This window comes from Gopherus evgoodei, chromosome 17, assembly GCF_007399415.2.
Source record: "Gopherus evgoodei ecotype Sinaloan lineage chromosome 17, rGopEvg1_v1.p, whole genome shotgun sequence".
Taxonomy (NCBI): domain Eukaryota; kingdom Metazoa; phylum Chordata; order Testudines; family Testudinidae; genus Gopherus; species Gopherus evgoodei.
Genome location: NC_044338.1, coordinates 4,956,892 through 4,980,523, shown reverse-complemented (window position 1 = coordinate 4,980,523; position 23,632 = coordinate 4,956,892). Strand labels below are relative to the sequence as shown.

General features: G+C 41.1%; 2 protein-coding genes across 8 annotated transcripts in view; both read right to left on the bottom strand.

The window, feature by feature from the left end:
- The window catches only part of PPM1E (protein phosphatase, Mg2+/Mn2+ dependent 1E), a 109,560-nt gene extending 108,081 nt beyond the window's left edge, over window positions 1-1,479 (bottom strand). Inside the window, exon 1 of the mRNA XM_030536632.1 lies at window positions 1,113-1,479. Coding sequence (XP_030392492.1) covers window positions 1,113-1,402 — 290 coding nt within the window. The 5' untranslated portion in view covers window positions 1,403-1,479. The remainder of the gene's footprint in view (window positions 1-1,112) is intronic.
- Window positions 1,480-3,121: 1,642 nt separating this feature from the next.
- Window positions 3,122-23,632, bottom strand: part of RAD51C (RAD51 paralog C) — a 29,356-nt gene continuing 8,845 nt past the window's right edge. For 2 of the 7 annotated variants that reach the window (XM_030536657.1, XM_030536662.1), the window contains 4 exons: window positions 22,709-22,775; window positions 19,439-19,499; window positions 16,115-16,175; window positions 12,428-12,760 (listed from right to left, as the gene is read on the bottom strand). In XM_030536657.1, the coding sequence (XP_030392517.1) occupies window positions 12,656-12,760; window positions 16,115-16,175; window positions 19,439-19,499; window positions 22,709-22,775 (294 nt within the window). In that variant the 3' untranslated portion in view covers window positions 12,428-12,655. The other 5 variants (XR_003996968.1, XM_030536661.1, XM_030536660.1 and 2 more) reach the window with 5 other exon arrangements.

Sequence of the window (23,632 nt, the reverse complement as noted above, 5' to 3'; positions counted from 1 at the left end):
CCTCTGCTCTGCATAGAACACAGTATATGTGGCTTTCCTAGCTCTCTCTGACTGACAGTACAAATAGCCCCAAGATCACTAATAGCTTTCTGGTGGGATTTCTCCTCATGTTGCCTCTTGGTCTGTAAATACATTGCCTCTTTTTTTCCCTTGCATTAGAAACTAACTTCTTGGAAGCAGATTCCACAATTACAAACCTTCTCTTGGGAACATTCCATTTCAAACCTCAAACAAGACGCCATGGCAGAATCCCTTCTGCTCTGGCATTGGATCATAAGATATTATCCTCTTACCCAAGCTGCTCTAGAGACTAATGCCCACGGCTTCGGCTAGCTCCCTGTCCTAGCATGATGGAAGGAAAGAGACAAAAGGAACGGGGGAGAGACAGATACAGACCAGGAAGGGACACCCATGGGTCTCTCACTGCTGACCTGTACTAGGCATCTCAACACCAATAGTGGCCTGTCCCCAACCCCTTCCCCTGTGGAGCTCTGCCACTCAGTGCCCTCCCTGCCCCTCATTGGTCCCCCCTTTCCTACCCTCTTTACCCCCAAAAGTGTCCCTTCCACGCCATGCCCATTCTGCCCTGGTCCCACTGCCCCTTCCAGATCCCACTCGGTCTGTCCCGGACCCCTAGACCCCCTCAGCCCGGTCTGCCCTGCCCCCCGCAACTCCCCCAGACCCCCTCAGCCCGGTCTGCCCTGCCCCCCCGCAACTCCCCCAGACCCCCTCAGCCCGGTCTGCCCTGCCCCCCCGCAACTCCCCCAGACCCCCTCAGCCCGGTCTGCCCTGCCCCCCCGCAACTCCCCCAGACCCCTCAGCCCGGTCTGCCCTGCCCCCCGCAACTCCCCCAGACCCCTTCAGCCCGGTCTGCCCTGCCCCCCGCAACTCCCCCAGACCCCCTCAGCCCGGTCTGCCCTGCCCCTCGCAACTCCCCCAGACCCCCTCAGCCCGGTCTGCCCTGCCCCCCGCAACTCCCCCAGACCCCTCAGCCCGGTCTTCCCTGCCCCCCCGCAACTCCCCCAGACCCCTTCAGCCCGGTCTGCCCTGCCCCCCGCAACTCCCCCAGACCCCTCAGCCCGGTCTGCCCTGCCCCCCAGCCCGGCACTCACTACTTGTAGAGCTGCTGCAGGCAGAGGTCCAGGCACTCGCCCTCCACCTCCTCCTCGATGATGTGCTCGGAGAGCGGCCGGGGCAGGGGCGGCAGCGGCGGAGGAGGGGTGGGGGGCTGGGAGTCCGCGGCGTCGCTCTCCTCCGCCTCCCCTGCGGCTGCCCCTTCCCCTTCTGCCCCGGCGGCGGGGGGCGAGGGGGCTGGCTCTGCCCCGAAGGGCCCTCGGAACTCGCCCAGGAAGAGCTCCAGGAAGCGGCGGTAGGTCTTCTCCTCAGAGCCGCCAGCGGCCATCGCTTCGCATTCCCGGCTGCCTGCCGGCGGATCAGCACTGAGCCCGCAGAGAGCTCCCTGTCCGCACGCCCGCCCGCCCGCCGGCCAGCCCGCCTCCCTGCGCGCGCGCCCCCGAGCCGGGACCGCGCACGCTGCGGGGGCGGGGTGGGCAGCGGAGGGGGACTCGAGGCTCGCGCGCCGCGCGGGAAAGGCAGCTGGGCTCGAGGGAGCTGAGAGAGAAAGCGCCACACGGAGGGGAGGGGAGGAGAGACAGGACAGAGAGAGCGAGACTGTAGAAAGCGGAGCATGGAGGGAAGAGCAGAAGCTGGTCTCTCCAGTGAAAAAGGGAAGGAGAGTAGGCAGAGAGATGGACAACAAGCCCCCCACAGAGCCCCAGCGAGAGGGGTGGATACGCAGTCGTGCCCATGCTGCTAGTCAGGTCGGCAGAGCTCCCACTTTCTCCCTCTACCACCCTGGCGCCAGCGCTGCAAACAGAGACTCAACTGGTGCCCTGACCTGGTAAGTGCTCAGAGGTTCTCCCTAGCCCTGGCTGCAGGGCTGTGTGTGTGCAATGTGGGCCCAGAAGCAGGCCACCTGAAAAGAACCAGCTTAAAGCAATAGGAGGGTGTGGATTACTTGCACCTCACTGCCCTTGGGAGCAGCCTGTTTTTTCTCTCTCTGTTTTTGGTTTCCTGAGTGTGTTATAATTCTGAGAAATAAAATAATGTTATGTTGCAACCTTCCATCAAGAGTATTTCTGTTTTTAATCTGTGTGTGCTGTGACCATTATAGAGACAAGCAAATTTCACAGTATTCTATATTATAACTTTAACAAAAACTAGAGAACAAATTCCTAGTATGTCATCAGTTTTAGAATTTCTTATATGTCCATCACCATATAGTCTAGTATCTTAGAGGTTACTGCACTAGCCTTTCACTTCTAAGAGATCAAGATAGTAAATAAAATTTCTGTAAACTAGCAAAGCACAACGCATTAACTTTACAGTAATTCAAGGTGTAATTACTCATCTGAGCATACAGTAGTTTTTGCTATGTACAGTTTCAAAGTTTTTCAAGTCAAAATTAATTAGCATGATGGAAACATATCAAATTAATAGCCATTGGGAAGGCATTACAGTAGAAAATGACTCATCTGGAATCAGTCAACTGTTGCATTTGGAGCCATAGACTACTGCGGAGTCAGAAATGGTCTGACTGATTTATGGGCCCACTTTCTGGGCTGATCTAAAGCTCACTGAAGTCAATGGAAAGAGACTAATTCATTTAAATGAGCGTTAGATCCAGCCTTCTGTAGAACAAAGGAATGTGGAAGTTTATGGAAGCAGTCACCAAATTTCAGGCCTCACATTGGAATGGGTGATTTCAGGAAATCAGGTGCTCATCTTCTGAAGTATGATTTGACCAGCCATTGTAGTTCTGATGCTATCTTCAAGATTGAAGTGATATATGAATTGTGCTTCCACATTAGATGGTCTGGATAACAGGCATTCACAGTGGTCAAAGATGTCACATAGACTTTATCAGAAGGATAGCCGTGTTAGTCTGTATCCACAAAAACAACTAGGAGTCCAGTGGCACCTTAAAGACTAACAGATTTATTTGGGCATAAGCTTTTGTGGGTAAAAAAACCCCACTTCAGATGCAGGGGGGTGAAAATTACAGATGTAGGTATAAACATACTGATACATGAAGAGAAGGAAGTTGCCTTACAAGTGGAGAACCAGTGTTAACAAGGCCAATTCAGTCACAGTGGATGTGGTCGACTCCCAATAATTGATGAGGAGGTGTCATCCACCCTGACTGTTTTTCATCTTTCACAGCCAAAAATCATTAAAGTGATATACGAATTATATATAGAATTAGCTGATATTGAAAATCCATTTTTTTAAAACTATACCATTTACATCCTTTCTAATTTACAATGCATTTCTATAAGTCTGTCAGGCAAGTTTGAAGAGCCAAATAATAACAGTTCTGCTTTTGCTAATGACAGTCCACAGCTGCAGTTGATTTTTTTTTGAAAGTCCATGTGTGTATAGTACTGCAACATCAGTGAAAGAGTTAAAAACCTGTAGAGAATTAGAAGTATCTAAAAATGGGCTGCAAGTGAGCCACTGATCATTGGTTATAGTCCACTGGTAAATCATGGGGTATTAGGGTTTCCAGTGGGTTAGGCGCCTGCAAATATTAATGTATTTCCTGTCACATATAAAATACACAATTCTAAAAATTACCATTACACTAATACTATTAGGAAAGCACTTCATATTTCAACAAGCTGTCTGATCATCTACATATGGCATTACAAAACAGCAATGATGATTTGCCCAGAAAGGTTTAAACAAAAATTTACTTTGACTCTTGCTTCATTTTGTCTTAACTCCTTTAAAAAAAAATAATAAAAAAAATGTAGTCTACTTTTTAATGCCGTATGAAAATATTTGAGAATAGCAGTTCTGTTTCATATTATGTTAAAGTTGCCAGATGTCTGTGATTCACCTTGCAGTCCCCATGTGTTTTCCATCATTTGTGTAATTGCAAAGGACACTAATTTAAATTAAATAGCATATAACTTTGTACTCAGGATACTTGGTTAGGTTTTGGTACTATAGATCAAGTTAGCATTATTTTGTTTCTAGTATTAAATTAAGAGGTTATGGATCTAAATCAGGGTGACATTTGTTTCTTGGGGGGGACGAAGAACCATTCTCATTAACCTACAGTACAGACCATATGGTAATCGTGGGTGGTGCGGCTACATTAGGCAGCCAAGAGTCTGGCTTTGATTCACAAGACACTGTGGGTGTGCAATTACCACCAAGAAGCTTCACTGTTATCTTGCTTTTGTCCCGAAAGGAGAATCCAAATACAGTTTTCTGTCTTGTATAGGACTACTCTAAGTCACATGATTGGCTCCTACATTATATGTTTTTTGTTTCCAGCAACTCTGGGAGCTAAATTCTAGAGTGCTTTGATGAACTCCAGACTGCTGAATAACAGCATTATGAATGGTTCCTGTGCCCCAAGCATAGCTGAAGCAAATGGATTCACAAATCAAGGCAGGTTGGGGCAGACGACTTTGGATTGCAGCATATTGTCAAATAGAAGATGAGTTTAAAGGTGACCACCAAAGGAAATCAAAGATGCTTGTGTGATGTTTGACTTCATCGTGGAATATGAAAGGTTAGAAAGGTTTTGTTCCCAGAAATTTGTTTTTATTCTCCTTTATTTTAGCTTTAGAAATATAAAGAATGTCATGTTGTCCTTCCTAGTTTTGCTGGACAACTAGAGATCAGGAGTAGGAGTTTTCTGAGCTCATGAGTGAAGAAGGGGCGGGTATTGAGACTTTCACAAATATTTTCTACTACCTGTTTAATCATTAGAAAAATTCTTGACAAAGTGACATTACCAAAATTAAAAACAAGGACAAAAAATTATGCTCCATTGAGTTTCTGCTCAGCACCGCAAAGAGAGAAAATGTACCAGGGATCCTGATATGGCCTCCTATTTCTCAGGGTGGATCTATCTCAGCACCAGAGTAGGTAAGAGCAGCCTGGGGTCACTAATTTAACATCAGCTGTCAAGAGTGCCCAAAGGACTATATTCCAAGAGGGGATAGTAGTAGCACAGTGCGCTCCAGTCACACCCTTTCCTAACAGCTTCCTACCCCTTATGCTCGGGTAGAGAGGGCGTCAACCACTCAGGAACTGGATGTGCCAGGCATGCACCAGCTGAGAGCTCCCCTATGCTGGGGGAATTCTCAGCAGGCTAGATCCATTTGCTTTTTTCTTCCAGAGCAGCATAAAAGGGCCAGAATTCATCGGAGAATCTACCCCAAGAAGTTTTAAATAGTTTGACTAAAAATTACTTGCCCCACTATATTGTAATATCACATGAACAAAGAGTGAAACCGGAACAATCTTACTAGGAGTCCAGTGGTTCATATTGTCTTCCAGGAAAAACAGGGTAGGCAAGACCTGAAATGCAAATATAAAAAGCTATACAGAAAGAAAAACATACAGCCTACCCCCAATCCTCCACTTTTCAAGCTTTCTTTACTCAACATATAGAAGCAATAAATATATGGTGCACTTTTTTCCTCTCTCGGTTACCTTTAAAGTGCACCTATGAAAAACTTCTTTTAATATCTTCCTGAAGAGATGCTATCTAGCCCTCAGGGCCTCCTTTACATAACACATTAGTTTTCTTTATGGCCTATGTGGAAAATGGTGTTAGTAAAACTGACATTTACAATCTGATACTTATCATTCCTACTTAAAGAGTTAATGAGGTGTGTGGCATATTTATCAACACATTTGCAGCCAAATGTTCAAAGCAGGAAAACAAGAATGAAATTTCATGTCATAAGTAACATTTTTTAATACTACCTACATCCTAATCTCATGGTCAAATCCCCAACTGATTTCCTGAATAAAAAGCAGAAGTACAAGTGAACAGTATAGCAGGATTTGAGCAGGCCTTGGGGAGGTGACCTGAATTGTATGGAAGAGCATGATGAAATGCTTCTTTTTAACCATGAAAGAAACTTTAGTACATTGGCATGTAGAATATACTTGGGAACATCAAGAAATATTTGGAGGTGTTTCAATATATTTATTGTGATGTGCTCCAATAGTGTGTCATCACAGAAAAGCCTATAAACAAATTATTTTGACATGATCCTACCATTCCTTCTCATCTTTTAGAGGCATTACTCAAAACATTCAGCTCATTGTTTGAATAGCAGAAGTGGAAAAAAGTCCATGTGTTACTGAGGCCAGGTTTATGCTCAAAAGTTAAATTGACACAGCTATGTTGCTTAGGGGTGTGAAAAATCCACACTCATGAGCAACGTAGTTAGGAAGACCTAACCCTCACTGTAGATGGCACTAGGTTAATAGAAGAGCCCTTCTATCAATGTAGGTACTGCCTCTCAGGGAGGTGAATTAACTAGGGCAATGGGAGAATTCCTCCCCTTGCTGTAATGAGTGGCTATGCTGAGGTGCTACAGCAGTGCAGCTGTAGCTATGCCGCTGTTACATTTTAAGTGCAGACATAGCAATACTTAGATTTGAAAAATTATTAGAGAGATACACAGGAGGGAGAATGAATGAAAAGCAGCACCTCAAGAGGTCTACCCCTGGAAACTAGCTGCAAACAGAACAAGAAATACTGTAGTAGCAGAGACAAACATGTTGTGTTTGTTTCCTTTTAAGCAAAGGCAAAGATGTTGTGCCGGAAAATCATGTGTGATTGAAATGTGGTTGCAGATAAGTGCCAAAGGGATGGTTTCTGTCTCTTGGAAACACTCATGACCATGCCATGATTGTGTGTGCTGGATGCTGTCAAGGAATGCGATCATACAGCACACAGGAGTATACTAGAATCCAGTAAGTTTTCTCTCAGACTGATCCACTTCACTAATCAGTCACTCTTAAGAGTATGTATGAGTATTCTCCCCCCTACTAAATGGTGAGGAGTGGAGCAGAGTTGTGGGGTATCAGCAAACAACAAGGCTTACTGACAGCATTGCTGTACTAGGCCCTGCCTTCATACTTTTCATTTCTATAGCACCTATCATTTGAGATAAAGCAGTGATATTTTAATCACTAAGCCTGAAATTCACCCCAGTGCAGCAGATCCAATTTCCTCCTCAGGTAAGAGAGAGGTTAAGGGCTAGATTGTTAAAGGTGTTTAGGCACCTAAAGATGCAGATAGGTACCTGGTGGGATTTTCAAGAGTAATTTCAGTGGGAGTGAGGTGCCAAGATGCTTTTGAAGATCTCAGTAGGTACCTCTCTACATAGCAGCATATCTTTAAATACAGAAATGTATAAAATGAGTGACTGTTGGAGAGGTTAATACAATCTGCTGTGTAATGTGTTCTAAATCTTCTACCAGGCAAATGTAAGATGAGGCCTGTGGTGGTGTAAAGGGTGTAACTAACTTATCTTATATTCACATGCAATATTTTATACGAGGCACAATTTGCATGTAAAAAACCAACTTGTTCTTTTATCAAGAAAGATTTTTTTTAAATTTTGCGAAATGCTGATCAAATGTATTTTGTACTTTGCTGCTGTAATTCCAGTGATTAATTTTAAACCCCCAAATCAACCAATGTGAGATACCATACTAAATTAGAATTTCACCCACATAGCTGCAAAGAAGCTGCATGAGAAGTGCAAAGACCTACTAAGAGCCACTTCATCACCTCTGCATAGTTTCCTTTCTTTCTAATATGAACTATATTAAAACTTTTTTAAACATGTACTTGCTTTCTGATTGGTTGAAACCAAAATATGCGATTTCTGTAATCTGACACTAATTAATGGAAGTCAATGGCAAAACTCCCACTGACTTCACTGAACACAGAAACTGGGCCTTAATAAAATGAACAGCAGGCAAGAATCAGCTATAAAATATTGCTTGGAAAACAATGCCCTCAGGTAAGACATAATATATTGTCCTGTTGAAAATACAGTAATCTTTCCAGCATGATACATTTCTACTCCTTGTACAGTAATTTTCATCTCTTGCTCTTAGCACTGATCACTATTTGTATAATTTCTACATGACTGTGTAGAAACTGTTTCTATAATATTACAGTAGCACAAATGTTATTAACAAATATTTCTTGCTTGCAGAAGACAAGTTTGTAGTTTGATGCTTAATAGTGAATATATTTATGGGTAAAATTCACTCAAGCCCCACTGCCTTAGGAAAAACAATCATTCCAACCCTCATTACCTCATAAAATAAGTTACAAATATAATCACTGTAAATTAAGGCAGAATAATACTGTTTAATGTGTCTTTTTACCTAATTATGATCCTGAACATAGTATAAACAGTCTGCTAAAACCCTGGTCTCAGTTATTTCTCATTCCAGTTTACACATTTCATACCAAATAAAAAAAGCTGGGCTTGGGAGGAAAGGATTTTGCCATGGATGATCTATCAGTTAAATGTTTTCCAATCTCATTTTAAACCTAGTCCTAAAAAAGTACATTAATTTTGTAAATGCTGATAGTGACAAAAGTTAACTAGTCAACTAACCACTATTATAAATGACTTATCTCATCTGACTTTTTTTCCAGCACCTCTCTCACTAAATGTCCACATGCTGTTTAGAGTAAAAAACTTGAACCTCTCCCCCAGAATGACTTTAACAAAGAGATCACCTAAAAGAGAAAGTTCAGCTCAAACCTTCTCCCCAGGCTTAGCTGCCTATTGGGTTCCTCTGTTTTGACTGGTCAGCCCTAACCCTAGATAATCTGTTTTTACAGCACCACTCCCACTTTCCTCATAGCTGTTTTGGGCAATAAGATACTTGATTCAGTGAGTCAGCACAGCAGAACCCACTTTCCAGCAGCATCAACACTTTCTTATAGCATGAGAGACAGACAAAAAGACATTTTGGGGTAAGAGGATTCAGCTGAGGAATGAGCATCCAGAGTCTGATCACCTGCAGGGCATGCTGCAAACTTTTTATAAAGCTTTCCAACCATAACCAGCTTTCAGTATTCACTGCCAAAGAAAAATATACTTTAGATTCACCAATAAGTGAACTGGTTTCACATTTTAGATTTCCCCCCCCCCCCCCACTTTGGCACTTTATTCCAAATTTTGACCTCAGCAGGGCCAGAAGTTTTGCCATTGACTTAAATGGAGGCACTTTGGTCTCATAACTTGAATCCTGACACCACATCTAGTCAAAGCTATTCCACACCTATGCATTTTAAGTTTATTCTTCTTGGAAGCTAACTGGTTTCCCAATGATTCTTAATGAAAAAAGCTGTTTTCAAAACAGAGAACACTTAGAGTCAGGAGGAAATAAATTGTTGATTTTCTCTTCCTAGACTAAAGCATCTCAAAGCAGCATTCTGCTGCTAGGTGAGGCACATCACAGTCACCATGTTTTCTTATCGCCAAACCCTGAGATAGAGATTGGAATTTTGTTGTGGTAACACAATAGCTCCTCCCACCATAGGCAAGTTTAATGTGGTAGTGAGCTCAGCTCTGTCTTTACAGTTCCTGCATTTAGAGATGACGGGCATTCAAGCAACAAACCAAACAAGCTATTTGTTTTATTCAATGCTGCAAACTTGGCTGGTTAGTATCTTAATTTATGCAATCATAAAATTCTCTTGTCACTATGCTGCTTTGAAGTAATATACAAAGTGCAACAAAGGATTCCAGCCACACACTCAAAAAAACATAAACAGAGAGTTCATTGGTGAAACAATGGGCACATTTTTCTCACTTACACAAGTGTATATCTGGAGTAGCTCAATGGGCTCCAGCAGAGTTTCTGATGCAGAGGAGTATTGAATCAGGCCCACTACATCTAGTTTTATCTCAGCCATTAGATCCTTCTCTCTAGGGCTAGACTATACCAGGTATTTTCACTAGTGTAGCTACAACAGTGTAACTGTCCCAGTGTAAGTCATACACCAGTGTGGTTTACTCCAGAAACACTCTCCCCCCGCCCCCAAACAAAAACAAAACCGTGGAAGCTACTCACAAGACCACCTTGCCTTAAGGGGGTGTTCTGATTTGTTAGCCACTAAATTATTATATCTGACACCTTCTAAACAGTGCAAAAATCCATCAATTATAAAAACAAAAATGTATTCCTTTAAGCTATCTTTATGTAATATGCACTTTCTGAAAAAAATTAATCTGGTTGACACCAGAAGCTATATTTTCTTTCATAAAGCTAATGTTCTGAACACTTCTACACCAAACAGGTCTCCCTTGATATTTAGGCAACAAAACAATATAAAAATACATATTAGTGTAAATACATATTCTTATAAAATCAGAGGGAGCGTATTTAATGATTAGAGGAACAGATTGGATGTCAGGAGGCTTGAGTTCTATTCCCAGCAATGCTAGTTAAACTGTGTGACTTAGACAATTTAATCTTTCTACCTCTCAACTTTCCCATCTGAAAATGGGGATGAAATGACTCACCTAGGAGTTTAGAGAGACAAGGTGGGTGAGGTAATATCTTGTATTGGACCAGCTTCAGTTGGTGAGTGAGACAAACTTTCAAGCTTACACAGAATTCTTCTCTAGGTCATGGAAATGTACTCAATCTCACACCTAAATACAAGGTGGAATACATTGTTTAGGAGTTGTAAGGCTTAACTGACATTTGTAAATGACTGAGATCTTTAGATGAAATATGCTATGGTTGATGTGATCCAGTGGCTACTGTACTGCATTAGGAATTAGGAGACCTACCTTCTATCCCAACTTTTCAACTGATCTAGTGTGACCTTGTGCAAGTCAATTTACTTCTCTGTGCTTCTGTTTCTCTGGTACGCTTTGTCTGTCTTATCTATTTAGATGGTGAGCTCTTCAGAGGAAGGATTATTCTATGTCCAATGCCTAGTATAATGGAACCTGGTCTCAGGTGCAGTCTCCAAATGCTACTGTAATAATTGTAATAAAGTAATCTGAATTTAGCATTAAATATGAGAGATCTTTAAATACTCCCTTTGAAGATAGAGAACTTGTTGCTCACTTTAAACTAGAATAAGGTAAATTAATTGAAACAGAGAAGGCTTTTTTCATAAATATCCTTACAGAGTAGCAACCATCAGTATCTACATCAGTAATAATCCACAGTGCTTTTAAAAATGGTGCTACAAGACCCTTAATCAATGCAGTTTTCCATGTGGCTAAGCAGGCATGCGCACTGTGTTAGACTCCCCCTTCTCTAGCACTGCAAGACGTAGGAAGCTATTATTCCCAAATGAAGCATTTGGTTGCTGACATCAGATGCGGTAGAATCCTTTTGTTTGCCTGTGTGTCCTGCATTGCAATGTTTGTCTGAGTCACAAGCCCCGCCGTCTTTCTTCTTCTGCAACATAGCTCTCCCATCTTCATGGATTTTTAATTTTGACAATACCTGATTCTCATGATGGCACCTGAATATTTTTCCCCTCCGTATTGTATTATGCAAATTACATCTAAACACTATAATCCAGAAATCACTGTCACTCTCTTTTTCAGCATTTTAAATAAAGAAGGTTTTGTGACTCACATTCAGCACTGAATTTTGTTTCCAAGCAAAGTCAATTTTAGGATGAATTACTAAATTAAAAATTATTGCTACTGACTCCCACAACTTGAATCTCCTATTGAGGCTGCTGGCTAGGTTTCCCCAGCAATCAAGTTAGCAAATTCTGTGATTCAAGGGTGTCAAGTAATATTTGCTTTTGTATCTAAACCTTATAAAATGCATCCAGATATTATGGTAACCAGCACATACACCCCATGTTCTTGCAATAATTAATATTTTGAATTGCCATGCAGTCATTCAAGGTTTATTTTCTGTGAGAGAGACCGGATCTTTGCTGCATTTTCAGTGGGTACATTTATGTTCTTCCCTTCGGTTTAGATTTTGGAGCTCCTAGTACATTGCTGTCTTTTAAGAAACTCATCTCTCTTCTCTAAATTAAATTAGCACCACAAACAAAACATGCCCTAGTGATTAGGATCACCATACTAAATCCTTTATTAGAAGAAAGGTAGAATAGAGGCGGAAGACTATCCAGCCATGTAGATTAGACCTCAAATGTTTCCCATTCACCAAGATTGGGTCTTATCCAGTACAGCAATCCCTATGTCCTTCTGCTCCAGTATGCAGTGTCGGACCATGGCCAGTAACAAATGCTTCAGCTGTTAAAAAGCTTTGACTGGTCTCCAACATGGACATCACAGTAGTTAAGGGCTAAAGCCCTGATTTAGCACAGCACTTAAACACATTCTTATCTTTAAGCAGGTGCTTCAGTTACATTGACAGGCCGTTATCCTGCAGCTTGTTCCATATGGACAGACCATTGCACGGAGCCCTATTGAAGTTCAGCTGCACACACAAGCAAATGCATGATCAAGATTGTCATCTGATGTACTGAATCGGATCCCATTGTTCCATGGAGCAAGTGTTTCTCTCGTGCTCAGACATACAAGTAGCAGCTACAATATTCTTCAACTAAAAAAGCTGAAGCCCCTGGTTGTAGAAAACATTTATTAGTAAAGCCAAATTAGGTCATAAAAATAAACATTTTAATGGCACTACCATTATGCAAACTTGAATATTCTGGGTTTAATATTAAAGTAATTTGGGACACAGCAGTTTTGGTTTAAAATAGTCTCTCAGGCTCCCCTGGTTGTTGAACTAATGTTTATAGTGAAAACATTTTCATATGTAACACCTTTGTTGAAGGTCATCCTTTGTATCACTGTTTGTCCCCTTCTATCCGTGGCCGTTTTCGAGGGTTAATTTCAACTTCTGCTGGGGTCTGACTTGGAGGTGGAGGATGCACATCCCGGAAGCCATGAGGCTGTAAGATATAAACAAAAACAAAAAACAACAACAGTGGACCTGACTGTGATCTCAGTTACAGTGGTGAGAATCAGGAGTAACTCAAAGTTAATGTAGTGATGCTGGTGCAACACATCATCAGAATCAGGTCAGAAAAATGTCATTTATTTTAGAGAAGTTGTTTAAAGTGTTCCTAATCCAGGCTAAGATCAGAATTATAAGAAAGTTCTTTCATCTACAGGCCAACTAAAAGTAAAATGAGAAGAGAGAGCTTATAAAGATATTTTCCTATCCCCAATTAGGCCATCATTTTCCTTTTGCCACTAATCACCACTATGGCTATGGAGCACTGCTACTTTGTAAGTTAACTTACACTGCCTATTGAATGCCAAATCCTTTGGTTCTTACTCAAGCAAAACTCCCTCAGAAGTGAGACATAAGCACTGAAGGATTCAGTGCTAGAATCACATTTGCACTCAAAAATGGGAACTTTTAAACCCCAGGACAAAAGTTGGGGGTTTTTTAATCTGAAAATTGCAACAAGACACCACATTGTTACAGAAAAGCATGTCTGAATCTGTCTTATCAAATTGCTCAGATCATCACTGCAGGAACAAGAGTGCTTGTGGCCAACAACTGTGATTTATGGGGCATGCTGGGATGTACCTCATCTGCCAAAACCCAAATGTGGGTCAGAATGTGGAAGTGAACAAAGACAGACACAGGAAAAAAACGGAGATCTTATAGTGAGGATTAATTTGTTTAGCATCAGTGGCATTTGCTTTAGGATTAGTTCATGGTTCAGAATTTCTAGATTTAAAAAGCTTACAAATAATAAAGGTCCAGAAAATGGGGAGAGAGAGAGAGAGAGAGAGAGAGAGAGAGAGAGAGAGAGAGAGAGAGAGAGAGAGAGAGTGTGTGTGTGTGTGTGTGTGTGTGTGTGTGTGTGTGTGTGTGTGTGTGTGTGTGTGTGTGTGTGTGTGTGTGTGTGTGTGAGAGAGAGAAAGGACATTTCAGACATATGCATGTGAGGAAAAGGGATATAATACGTTATGAAGTGGGAGCCCTGGATTTGGCTCTCTAGACTGACAATGCTATGCAGGAAGCATCTCATGCTGATCTCTCCAGATAGTTAAGGGTCAGTGCTGACTCTCTCACAGTTGTTCTCTGAGGGAAGGATTGTGACTACAATGCAGGACCTTGGAGAAGGAAAGGGGTTGATCAGGAGAAAAAATTGTTGCCAGGATCCTGAATGCTCAAGGAGACACATGGAGAGGCAAAGAGCATTTCTGAAGTGTTGACATTTCAGATTGGTGCTGTGTGAAAAATCAGGTAGAATTACTATCAAGTATGTGACTTTCATAAAATACCAGTGGGTCCTATGTGCAAGACCAATTCAATCCATGAAACAAAGCCAATAAAAAGGTTTTGACTGAACTCCAATCTCTATAGTTCTTGTGTATTTCTAAATGTCTCACCACAGAAAGTTTGCTGGGGCTTTTTTATTTTTAAAAAATAAAATTAAAAATTAAAAAGGAACAAATACAAGATCTCACAAGGGCAGAACTTGTACCATCCATCTGCTATTTTAAGCACCTCAAGTGTTCTTCTAAACTATATAATAGGGAATCTTAAAATTTAGTGTTTCACTGCTGCTTGCAGCTAATCTCTGCCATTTACCCTCAATATAAAGATTGACCTATAGCCAAGAATTCATTTAATCTAACACACTAGACTCTTAGAGGAAGCGTTCCATTAGTTATGTAAGCAGTGGCATGACAAAGTATGAAGTTCTTGGATACCTTGTGCATGTGTTGAAGGTACTTGGCTTTCAGCCTCGTGCTTTTCAGTCATCAGAGAAGAGCCATCATTCTTGTATAGCTTCATGGAGTATGCTAGTATTTTTACATAGGGATAACAAAGTTATTCTTTAATTTATCCCTATTCTACAGACAAGACTCACTAAGGATAGTTAACTTTATAAACCAGTTAAAAAGGAATGTCATTGACAGTCCTGGAGACCTGGAGCTCTTGTGTTCATAGAACTTAAACATTCATTGGCCACTCAGAATTACAGATTGTGTCAGTCTCCCACTGTTAAGTGACAAAATCTGGGAAAGTTAATGAAATGTCATGCTGAAATTCATAACACTTAGTACTTAATGCTGAACATGTAAAGCACACTAATTAATCCGCAAAACCCCTGTGCGACAGCAAAGTCCTATCCCTATTTTACAGGTGGAAAAAACGGTGGGACAGAGATGTGAACTGACTTGCCAATAACCTGGAAGGGTGTCATTCTCCAGATCAGAACCAGGAGTGCCTAGTTACTAGCCTGTGCTTCAGACCACACACTTTTGCCTGTCTATTTACAGGCATGGAAGTCCCTATAACAGTATTTCTCAACGACCAGTCTGTGGACTGGCACTGATTCCTGAGATCTCACTGACACAATTTAAGGAAGACAGCAAGTCGGTCCCTGGTATCAAAAAGGTTGAGGAATAGTGGCCTATCAGACCAGCTTTTTGTATCTTAGTGCAGATATGTTCGATCATTTATTTTGCAGCACTGAATGTCTAACTACTAAGATGATATTTAAGAATGGGTACACAGGATGGCTACCAGCAAACCTGAATTTAATGGAAGAAACAGATACAGAATTTATCACTCATGGAATTTATCTATCCTTTGAAATCTATGCTGAAGAAGTTCAACAAGACTAAAAGGACAACATCTGGATAATCTAAAATTTCAACCAATCTTTGATAACAGTGCACTCAAGAGTGCCACATTTTCAGATTGTATGGAGGGATGGAGTTGAATTGGTCTGTTTTACAAAATAAATCTGACAGAAAAAGGCACCTAGAAATATGACTAGAAGATTAAGATGTTTTAAATTACATTTTTTTCTCCCAAGGTTTGTAAATGAAATGAACAAAATTTTTTATTTCTGTTCACTATGAAAACCTCGGATATTATGGACACCATTAAAAATCTGCAAGAAATGCTATGGCAACATGTTACCATGAGCACCTGTGACAAACAATTATTACATGTAGCTACCTAAATGACAACTGAAGAGATGAGTTTAGAATTCATTTAATCTGAACAGAACGCAGATAATATTACTTTGTACCTATATAGTGCTTTGGATCTGTACATCTTCTAGCACTTCATAAAAGGCAGATATCACAATATGTAATTTGTCACTCAGCATTGTATGAAGGTGGCTACCTCCAGTATTGTCTTGCACACAATGTTCTAAAAGACCAAATGTGCGTACAGCTCTGAGTGCACACATCTTCTGCAAGCTTCCTTTTGGATAAACCCCTCCTCCCATCCCTGAATCTTCACCCCAAAAATGAATACTAACTGTAATATGGAAAGGTACGGTCGACTCCTTCTGACTCGGTGATTTGTACAATGTTGCCAACCTGGTCAAACAAAACAGGTTTTGTTAGTATTAGCAAATATATTCTGTAAAAGATTTAGCAATGTTTCAAAGCACAATATAAAGCAAACTTTAGGCTTTTAGGGCCAGATTTTCAAAAGAGCACCACGTTCAACAGCTCCCAGTTAGGTACCTAAATAAAAACTAATATTTTCAAAAGCTTCTGCACTGTTCTCAATGGGAATTCTGGGGGCATAGCACATTGTCTATTTAAACTATGAACTCTTTAGGGCGGAGACCTTGCTTCCTTACTTATATGTACATGAGGTGCTGTTGGCCCTATGCAGATAATAATGGAAGCATTTCACTTCGGAAAGACATTGAGTACAATTCTGCTTCATTCCATTAAGCAATAGATTTGGCCTTGAGAAACAGCTGAAAGACAGGTTAACTGTATATAGTACGTTCCAACAAGCTCGGAAACAAGCAAGGAGTTTTTCCCAAATGTTTCTCAGGTTTATACATAAAATGTAGTGCCTAGGGCATTGGATTAGGACACAGGAGACCTTTGTTCTATTCCTAGCCATACCACTGACCTATGCAACTTTAGGCACATCACTTACTCCTTCTGTGCCAGTTTCCCTTCCCACTCTGTCATTCTTGTCTATTTAGACTGTAAGCTCTCTGCTGCAGTAACTATCTCTGTACTGTGTTAGTACAGTGCCTGGCACAATGGAGCCCCAATCCTGGCTGGGGCCACTATATACCACTGTAATACCAAAAAAACAACTGGAAAATATTTGAACAGCAAGAGATTTTGTCCCACTAGCCCTGGGAATGCACACCTCACCAAAGCTTACACTCTCCCTTGAGAAACATAAGGAAAAAGTTCTGCTTGCAACAATTTGTCACCTTCCAAACTGATATCCTGCCAAGGATCCTGTTAATTATTTTTAGGTGTTTTTTTTCTTCCCTTAGGTGCCATTCTATTAGAGAGCACGTAATTACAGCCTGAGGAAGAGTGCCACTTCATATTAACTATATAGGGAATTTCTTAGAACATTTAAGTGTCGGTTGTACTTTACAAAATAGCCTAAATCTCAAGCAGCATAAGCCATGTTTTTTATGGCACTCAGTTGGAGTTCTGCTAGCTGCCTCTGAGTCAACTGGGTCTGTTCTTACAGCAACAAACCACGCTGTAATTAAGCACTGAAATTTCCATTGCTGGCAGGATGGAGAAACAGACAGGTATCATGTTTAACCAAAGCATAATGGACAAGGCAGGAAGACACTAACAGTCACATGAACGCCACAATAACAGCTATGGAAATAAGGATTGTTAGCTATACCTGGATCATTTACAGATATAACAGAATTTGGTTATTGCTGTTTGTCTGCATGTCTAAAATAGTCAAAACTGCACTCAAAACTGTAGTAGCTTTGCAGGTCACTCATAAGGAGATGCATGCCACATATAAAGGCAAAGAAGAATGTTGTTCTATGCATAGTGACCCTTTCTGCTTTCTCTATCTGCTAAATATACCTCAGTTGTTCCAGTGGGTTCATGAAGGAGGCAGGCCTCACAGTCAAAATGTCACTGCAAACTTTATTTTCAGTGAACATTTATGATTAAGAACTTTTGTTCCATCTGGAGTCCACATGCTGATGCACCTTCCCTTTTCCTAAAGGCTTTTTGGCTGATCAGGGATGTCAAGTTAACTCCAAAACAAACAGCCTGGTGTCATCACTCCATGTCTCTCACAAATGCAGAAAAGAAAAAAAAAAAAATCTCAGCTCTCTCGCCACAGTTTAAAACAACAACAACAACAAAATCCCAACAGCTGGTCTAGTTTGTTCATTGTTTGCAGAGGATTAGGGAGTAGAAGGGAGGTTTTATGCTGCCATGGTTATATCTACACACTGATATTATGTGCAAGACAAAGTCAAGCGAGCAGATAACAGAAGTGGGCTAGGAACATACAGGAAGGAAGAAAAAAAAAGAAGTGGTGGCGGGGGAAGTCACATTGCAGCAGACAGAAAGATAAAGTCAAACTGCTCCCTGAGGTGGGTGGTGGGAGTCACCCTCTTTATTTTGAGCCCTGAAGGTTCCCCTTCAATTTCCCACTATCTGTTAGAAGGAGAACTAAAGGGAGCTCTTCTGAAAGGAAAGGGGTGCTTCAGTTTTTAGTAGGGAGATCCTGCTATGGGAGACAGAATGGTCTAATGGATGGGGCCAGGGATTAGGAGGCAGAAGACCTTATTCTTAATTAATTGTATTACTTTAATGCCTACTCATGGACCAGGACCCCATTGTGCTAAGTCAGTGGTTCTCAAACTGTGGGTCAGGACCCCAAAGTGGGTTACAAACCCATTTTAATGGGGTTGCCAGGGCTGGCGTTAGACTTGCTGGGGCCCAAGGCCAAAGCCTGAGTCCTACCACCTGTGGCTGAAGCCAAAGCCTGAGCCCCACCACCCAGGCTTTGGTCCCCCCACCTGGGGGCAGTGGGGCTTAGGTGGGCTCAGGTCTCAGTCCCCCTTCCTGGGGTCATGTAGTAATTTTTGTTGTCAGAAGGGGGGCACGGTGCGATAAAGTTTGAGAACCCCTGTGCTAAGTGCTGTACGCACCAGCTTGCCCAAAGTCACACAAAACTTCTTGGTGCATCCGTTTCCCCACCTGCAGAGTTTGTCCTTTTTTTTTTTTTTTTTTTTTAATTTTTAAATACAGGTACTCTACTCCTGTTGGCACCCCACTGGCATGATCCCACCCTGCTGGTATCACAAACCGCCCCCACCCACACCATGCATTTAATATAATATGGCATCTGACGTGGCGTGATCTCACACATACCATGCGTGAGGTCAAAAGAGCTTAGAAGTGCAAGAACACTGTTTTCGCCCCACTACCTTATTTAGTGAAGCTTTTTGAGGTGTATGGAAGAAGAGAGCTGTAAATGGGAAGTACAGTTTTTTATTATCCACCAGTCTCCAAATTGCTCTTGAAACTGATGCCACCAGACTGGCATTTTGATGCTACATGACATCCTGTCAAAGACACAGTGTAGTGCTGCAGTATGCTGATCACATGGGGAGGGAAGAGTTTGTCAGAAAGGTGACCATCTTACTAATGGGCTGACCTAGTAACCATTGTAGTACTCCTGGGCCCTACCAGCCCAGAGAATGGGAGACCAAGACCTGAAATCAAACTCAGATCCCGCTTGGCCGCTGGGTTCAACCTGAAATAGATTCTCAAATAGAAGATGCAGTAGGCATACACTGTAAATTTACTAGCCTGTACTTTTCACTTACCTCTGTTTGTTGTCCCAGTGGAAGATTAAACGGATGGTAGCAGCATGTCCCCAGCTTTCCCCTAAGAATGACAAAAAAGAAAAAAAACAAAAAAAAAACCCCGCATGCTGCTTTATTGTCTCCCACAGCGCATTAGCATCAATAAATTTAACAGCAAATAAAAAAAATCAATCAATCCACAAACATGACTGAACATGCAAACAAAAATGATCTGACTCAATACCCTCCCAGAAATAAGTGTATAACGATTCCTTAATTATTTTACCAATTTGTAGGGTCAAGGAATAAAATTTACTCTCCTGGATTTTTGCGTGTGTGATTTTAAGATTAAAGCAATACCTTTATATTCAGAAAAAGGTTTTATATACATTTAGCAAGAGGAAAGACACTAGTGATAGCATGAAAGTATGACTAAGAGGAGCTTTCCCATCTTTAGAGAAATAAGTACAGTGGTTATATAGCAGCATCTAAATTCAAGGCAGTTATAATCTGGCTCTCAATTCTATTTGTAAGCACACAAACTTTGCTATCTTCCTCCCAAAATCTTGGATCATAAGAAGGGAATATTATGACCATTAAAGTGCTTAAGACTGTTATGCTAAATCCTCCATTTCTGAGACCTCTCTTCTGACTTATTCAAGAAGTAGAGTAGAATGCTCAGAAACTTGAGAAATTGGGGCAATTGCCCCATTTCAAGGGAAGTAATCTCATTATTTCTGTTCACATCTGACTGTGAGCTGAAATGTGAATCAATTTATAGATAGCACTAGCAGATGTTTTTCTTTGTATGTTCCAGGAGACATTCTGTAGTCAGAAGAAGGATTGGATTTTAAAGCAGTCATCCAGTTAAGTACTGCTAGCATCCCCTATTCATCCCAACACAACCCCAAAACTTCTGCATTGAGTCATCAGTATATTTGTCTGCCTCTGACCTGTCACCAGTCCCACCCCATCACATCTTAATTACCGCACACAGAAGGGGGAAGCAATAGAACTCTGATAAAAGATCCTCAAATTAAATAGCTTAATACATCTAGGCCTTCAAGGCAAGACAGACAACCAGAGGCAGCAGGGCTGAAAATCGCTGACTTGGATACAAATAGATTAGATGATAACAAGCCATCATTCTTTGGCTGTAATCAACATTTGAGGAACAAGTTTACTTTAGCCTCATTATTAGACCATTGCCATAGCTGTACCAACTACACAGGGGTACGCAGATGTCTTCCAGAGGGTACATCAACTCATCTAAATATTTGCCGAGTTCTACAACAGGCTACATAAAAAGCACTAGCAGAGTCAGTACAAACAAAAATGTCATACAATGACTAGTTAATACTGCTCTAATATACTATACACTGAAATATAAGTACAATGTTTATATTCCAATTGATTTATTATATGGTAACAATGAGAAAGTAAGCAGTTTTTCAGTAATAGCATGTTGTGACACTTTTGTATTTTTACATCTGATTTTGTAAGCAAGTAGTTTTAAGTCAAACTCCTGAAAGGGGTACAGTACTCTGGAAGGGTTGAGAACCATTGATCTAGAGGGCCTTCAAATCACTCTCCTAATTCTCCAATGCAACACTTAAAATAGGTGGATCTCCAGAGTAAATACAAATCAAATTGCACACAACCTTGTGCCATTTCAGAATCCTCAGCCTCTGAGCTGCAGTTGCTTAAAATTGAAATGTGGCTGAGCAGAGGCCCTCTTAGCCTGAATATTTCACCAGCTGTAGCAAGAGATGCAATTTAGTTTAACAAATCTATATAAGTGCACACCTATTTAGGGCAGAGTCACATACAGTTTATGGCTTCTGCAATGGGGAGGCTATGTCACATCAAAAAATCCTTAATTTCAAAACTGTGCGCAAGGCAGTTTGTGACACCTTGGAAATATCACCTAAATGGACTCCTTTCACATTCTTCACTGTCCCTATGACCCAGTAAACAGAGCAGTTTTCCAAACACTGGCTATTAAACAAGGTTAAATCTATTAGCTTTAATTCATTTTGAAGCCAGAAAGGCTGCCAAGTATAATGAACACAGCTGAGAGCAGGAGGTAAAGACGACAAAGGGTCAGATACTGAAAGCAAGGTCTTTATCTGCATGCACAGTTCGAAATCCAATGTTGTCCAAGGAGATGCCTTGTATTTGTTCATTTTATCATCTTACTTCTGTGCCAAACAGTTCAAGGGCTGAACATTCACTGGGAACATCTTTACCTCTCACCTCCCTCCACCCCCACCTCAAATAATCAAGACAATCATTACTTGATTCACAGAAGGTGAAGCTGTATGCAGAGAAGGTTTCCCTGTCTAATTATGACATTAAATATATTTAAGTTACAACATAAACCAAGAGAGAGGGGAAATTTAAAGCTTAATTAGGCCAAATCTCCATCCTTCAGACAAACTGTTCCAGTTTGCCCTGTAAGCACAGTAGACAGTCCCATACAGATCATCCTGCTTATGGGATAGACAAGAGTAATTTGTATGGGTATCTTTACCCTGCTTATAGGATAAATCAAAGTGGAGTGCCCCACACAGAATCTCCCCATCTCTTCACGATTACATAGGGTGAAGGATAGGTTATCAGATGGTTCCAATGTGTGCACCATCTGAAACACTTTTGGAAACTATTAATGAGTACAGTTTCAAAGGTTTACTTTGCCACTATGTCTGAATATATTTAGGGGTGTGGATGGGAAGTTCTCAGGCAACTGTAGAGGAAGAAAATGAAAGCATGGTGGGGCCATTACCTCTTATGTCTTTGTGGGACAACTGCAAGACATTAGCTTCAGATTCTGGAAACTAGCTACTGTACCTATTTAATAAAGCAACAAATCTATACTATTTTCCCTCAAGAAGCAATTCAGTCAAATTTAGGAGTCCTAACAAAGGCTCAAACTAGTACCATTCCCAGTCGGCCACTTAAAGGTTACAAAACATCGCTTTCAAAACAAAAATTGTAAAAAAATTAAAAATTAAATCATTTTTAGGCTGGGCTCTCAGATGCCATATTTGATCGTAGTATTAGTTTTAATAGCAGCAACTGAAGCCTGTAGTGAAAACAATATAGCTTGTTGTATTTCAGGTCTCTCCACCAGCAGCACTAAGTCATCATAGGTTCAGGTAATTTTACTGCCAATTCTCAGCATTTTCCTGCAGCCACAGAAATTACAGCCACCATTTTCAGGTTTTCGTTTACAAAAAACAAACATTCAAAGGATAATGTGTATTTCAACTTGCTGGCTAAGACACCTACCTAAAGCAGGTACCAACATGGACTGACTTTGTCCAATCCTTGTTGTCATTTGATTTGTCAAAACTACCTAAAAGGGAGTGGGGGGAGGGGGAAAGAGAAGGAAAAAATAAATACAGGGAAACTGTCATGTAAGAAAAGAAAAAACTGATTTTCCAAGTCTGCATCAAGAAAAGCTATATTAATAATCTAATGCTGCTATTATTATTCAAGCAAGACTCCCACTGACTGCAATGGGACTTTTGCACAAGTAAAGAGAGATTGGGAACATTTACGGTATCACTATCCAGAGCAGATTAGTAGAACTCTGCAAAAATATTTTTAGTCTGCTATGGAGAGGGGGGATTGCTCTCATTCAGGACTGTAACGCTAAAGCTAAACCTTCTCCTCATCCTAGATGCCCAAACACCATACAAGCTGGTATTTTACACAGACATCTAAACAGTAGTTAACACACATTATTCACATACATAGCCCTCTGGCAAAGGAGTAGACATCACCCAGTGTGCCAAAAATGTACACAGTGATGTACAAAGTGTGCATGTGCTCAGCAATTAGCAGAATCCCCGCAGCTTCTAGTCTAAAAATGCGCAAGTAGGTACAATACAAAGCAATACGCAAGAGAACAGACAGAGTGGGGGAGTGTTTTTACAGCATGCATCTTTGTAGGCGGCTCACAGACAGTCTAGATTAGATTCCTGATAGAATGGAGGTAGTGGTGGGAAAGAGATAAAAAAGGAGCAAGGGAGGTAACAGCTGACTTGATACACTAGATTTCGTAATTTTGCAGATTTTCTTCATTGTAATATTCATTTCAGTTTACTGAAAAAAACAGCACCTATCCCAAACCCAAGGTCTTTCAGTGTTTGGTTTTATTACTGCTGTGCAATTTTTGCCTGACCAGTTAATTCATTAGACAATTTCCTA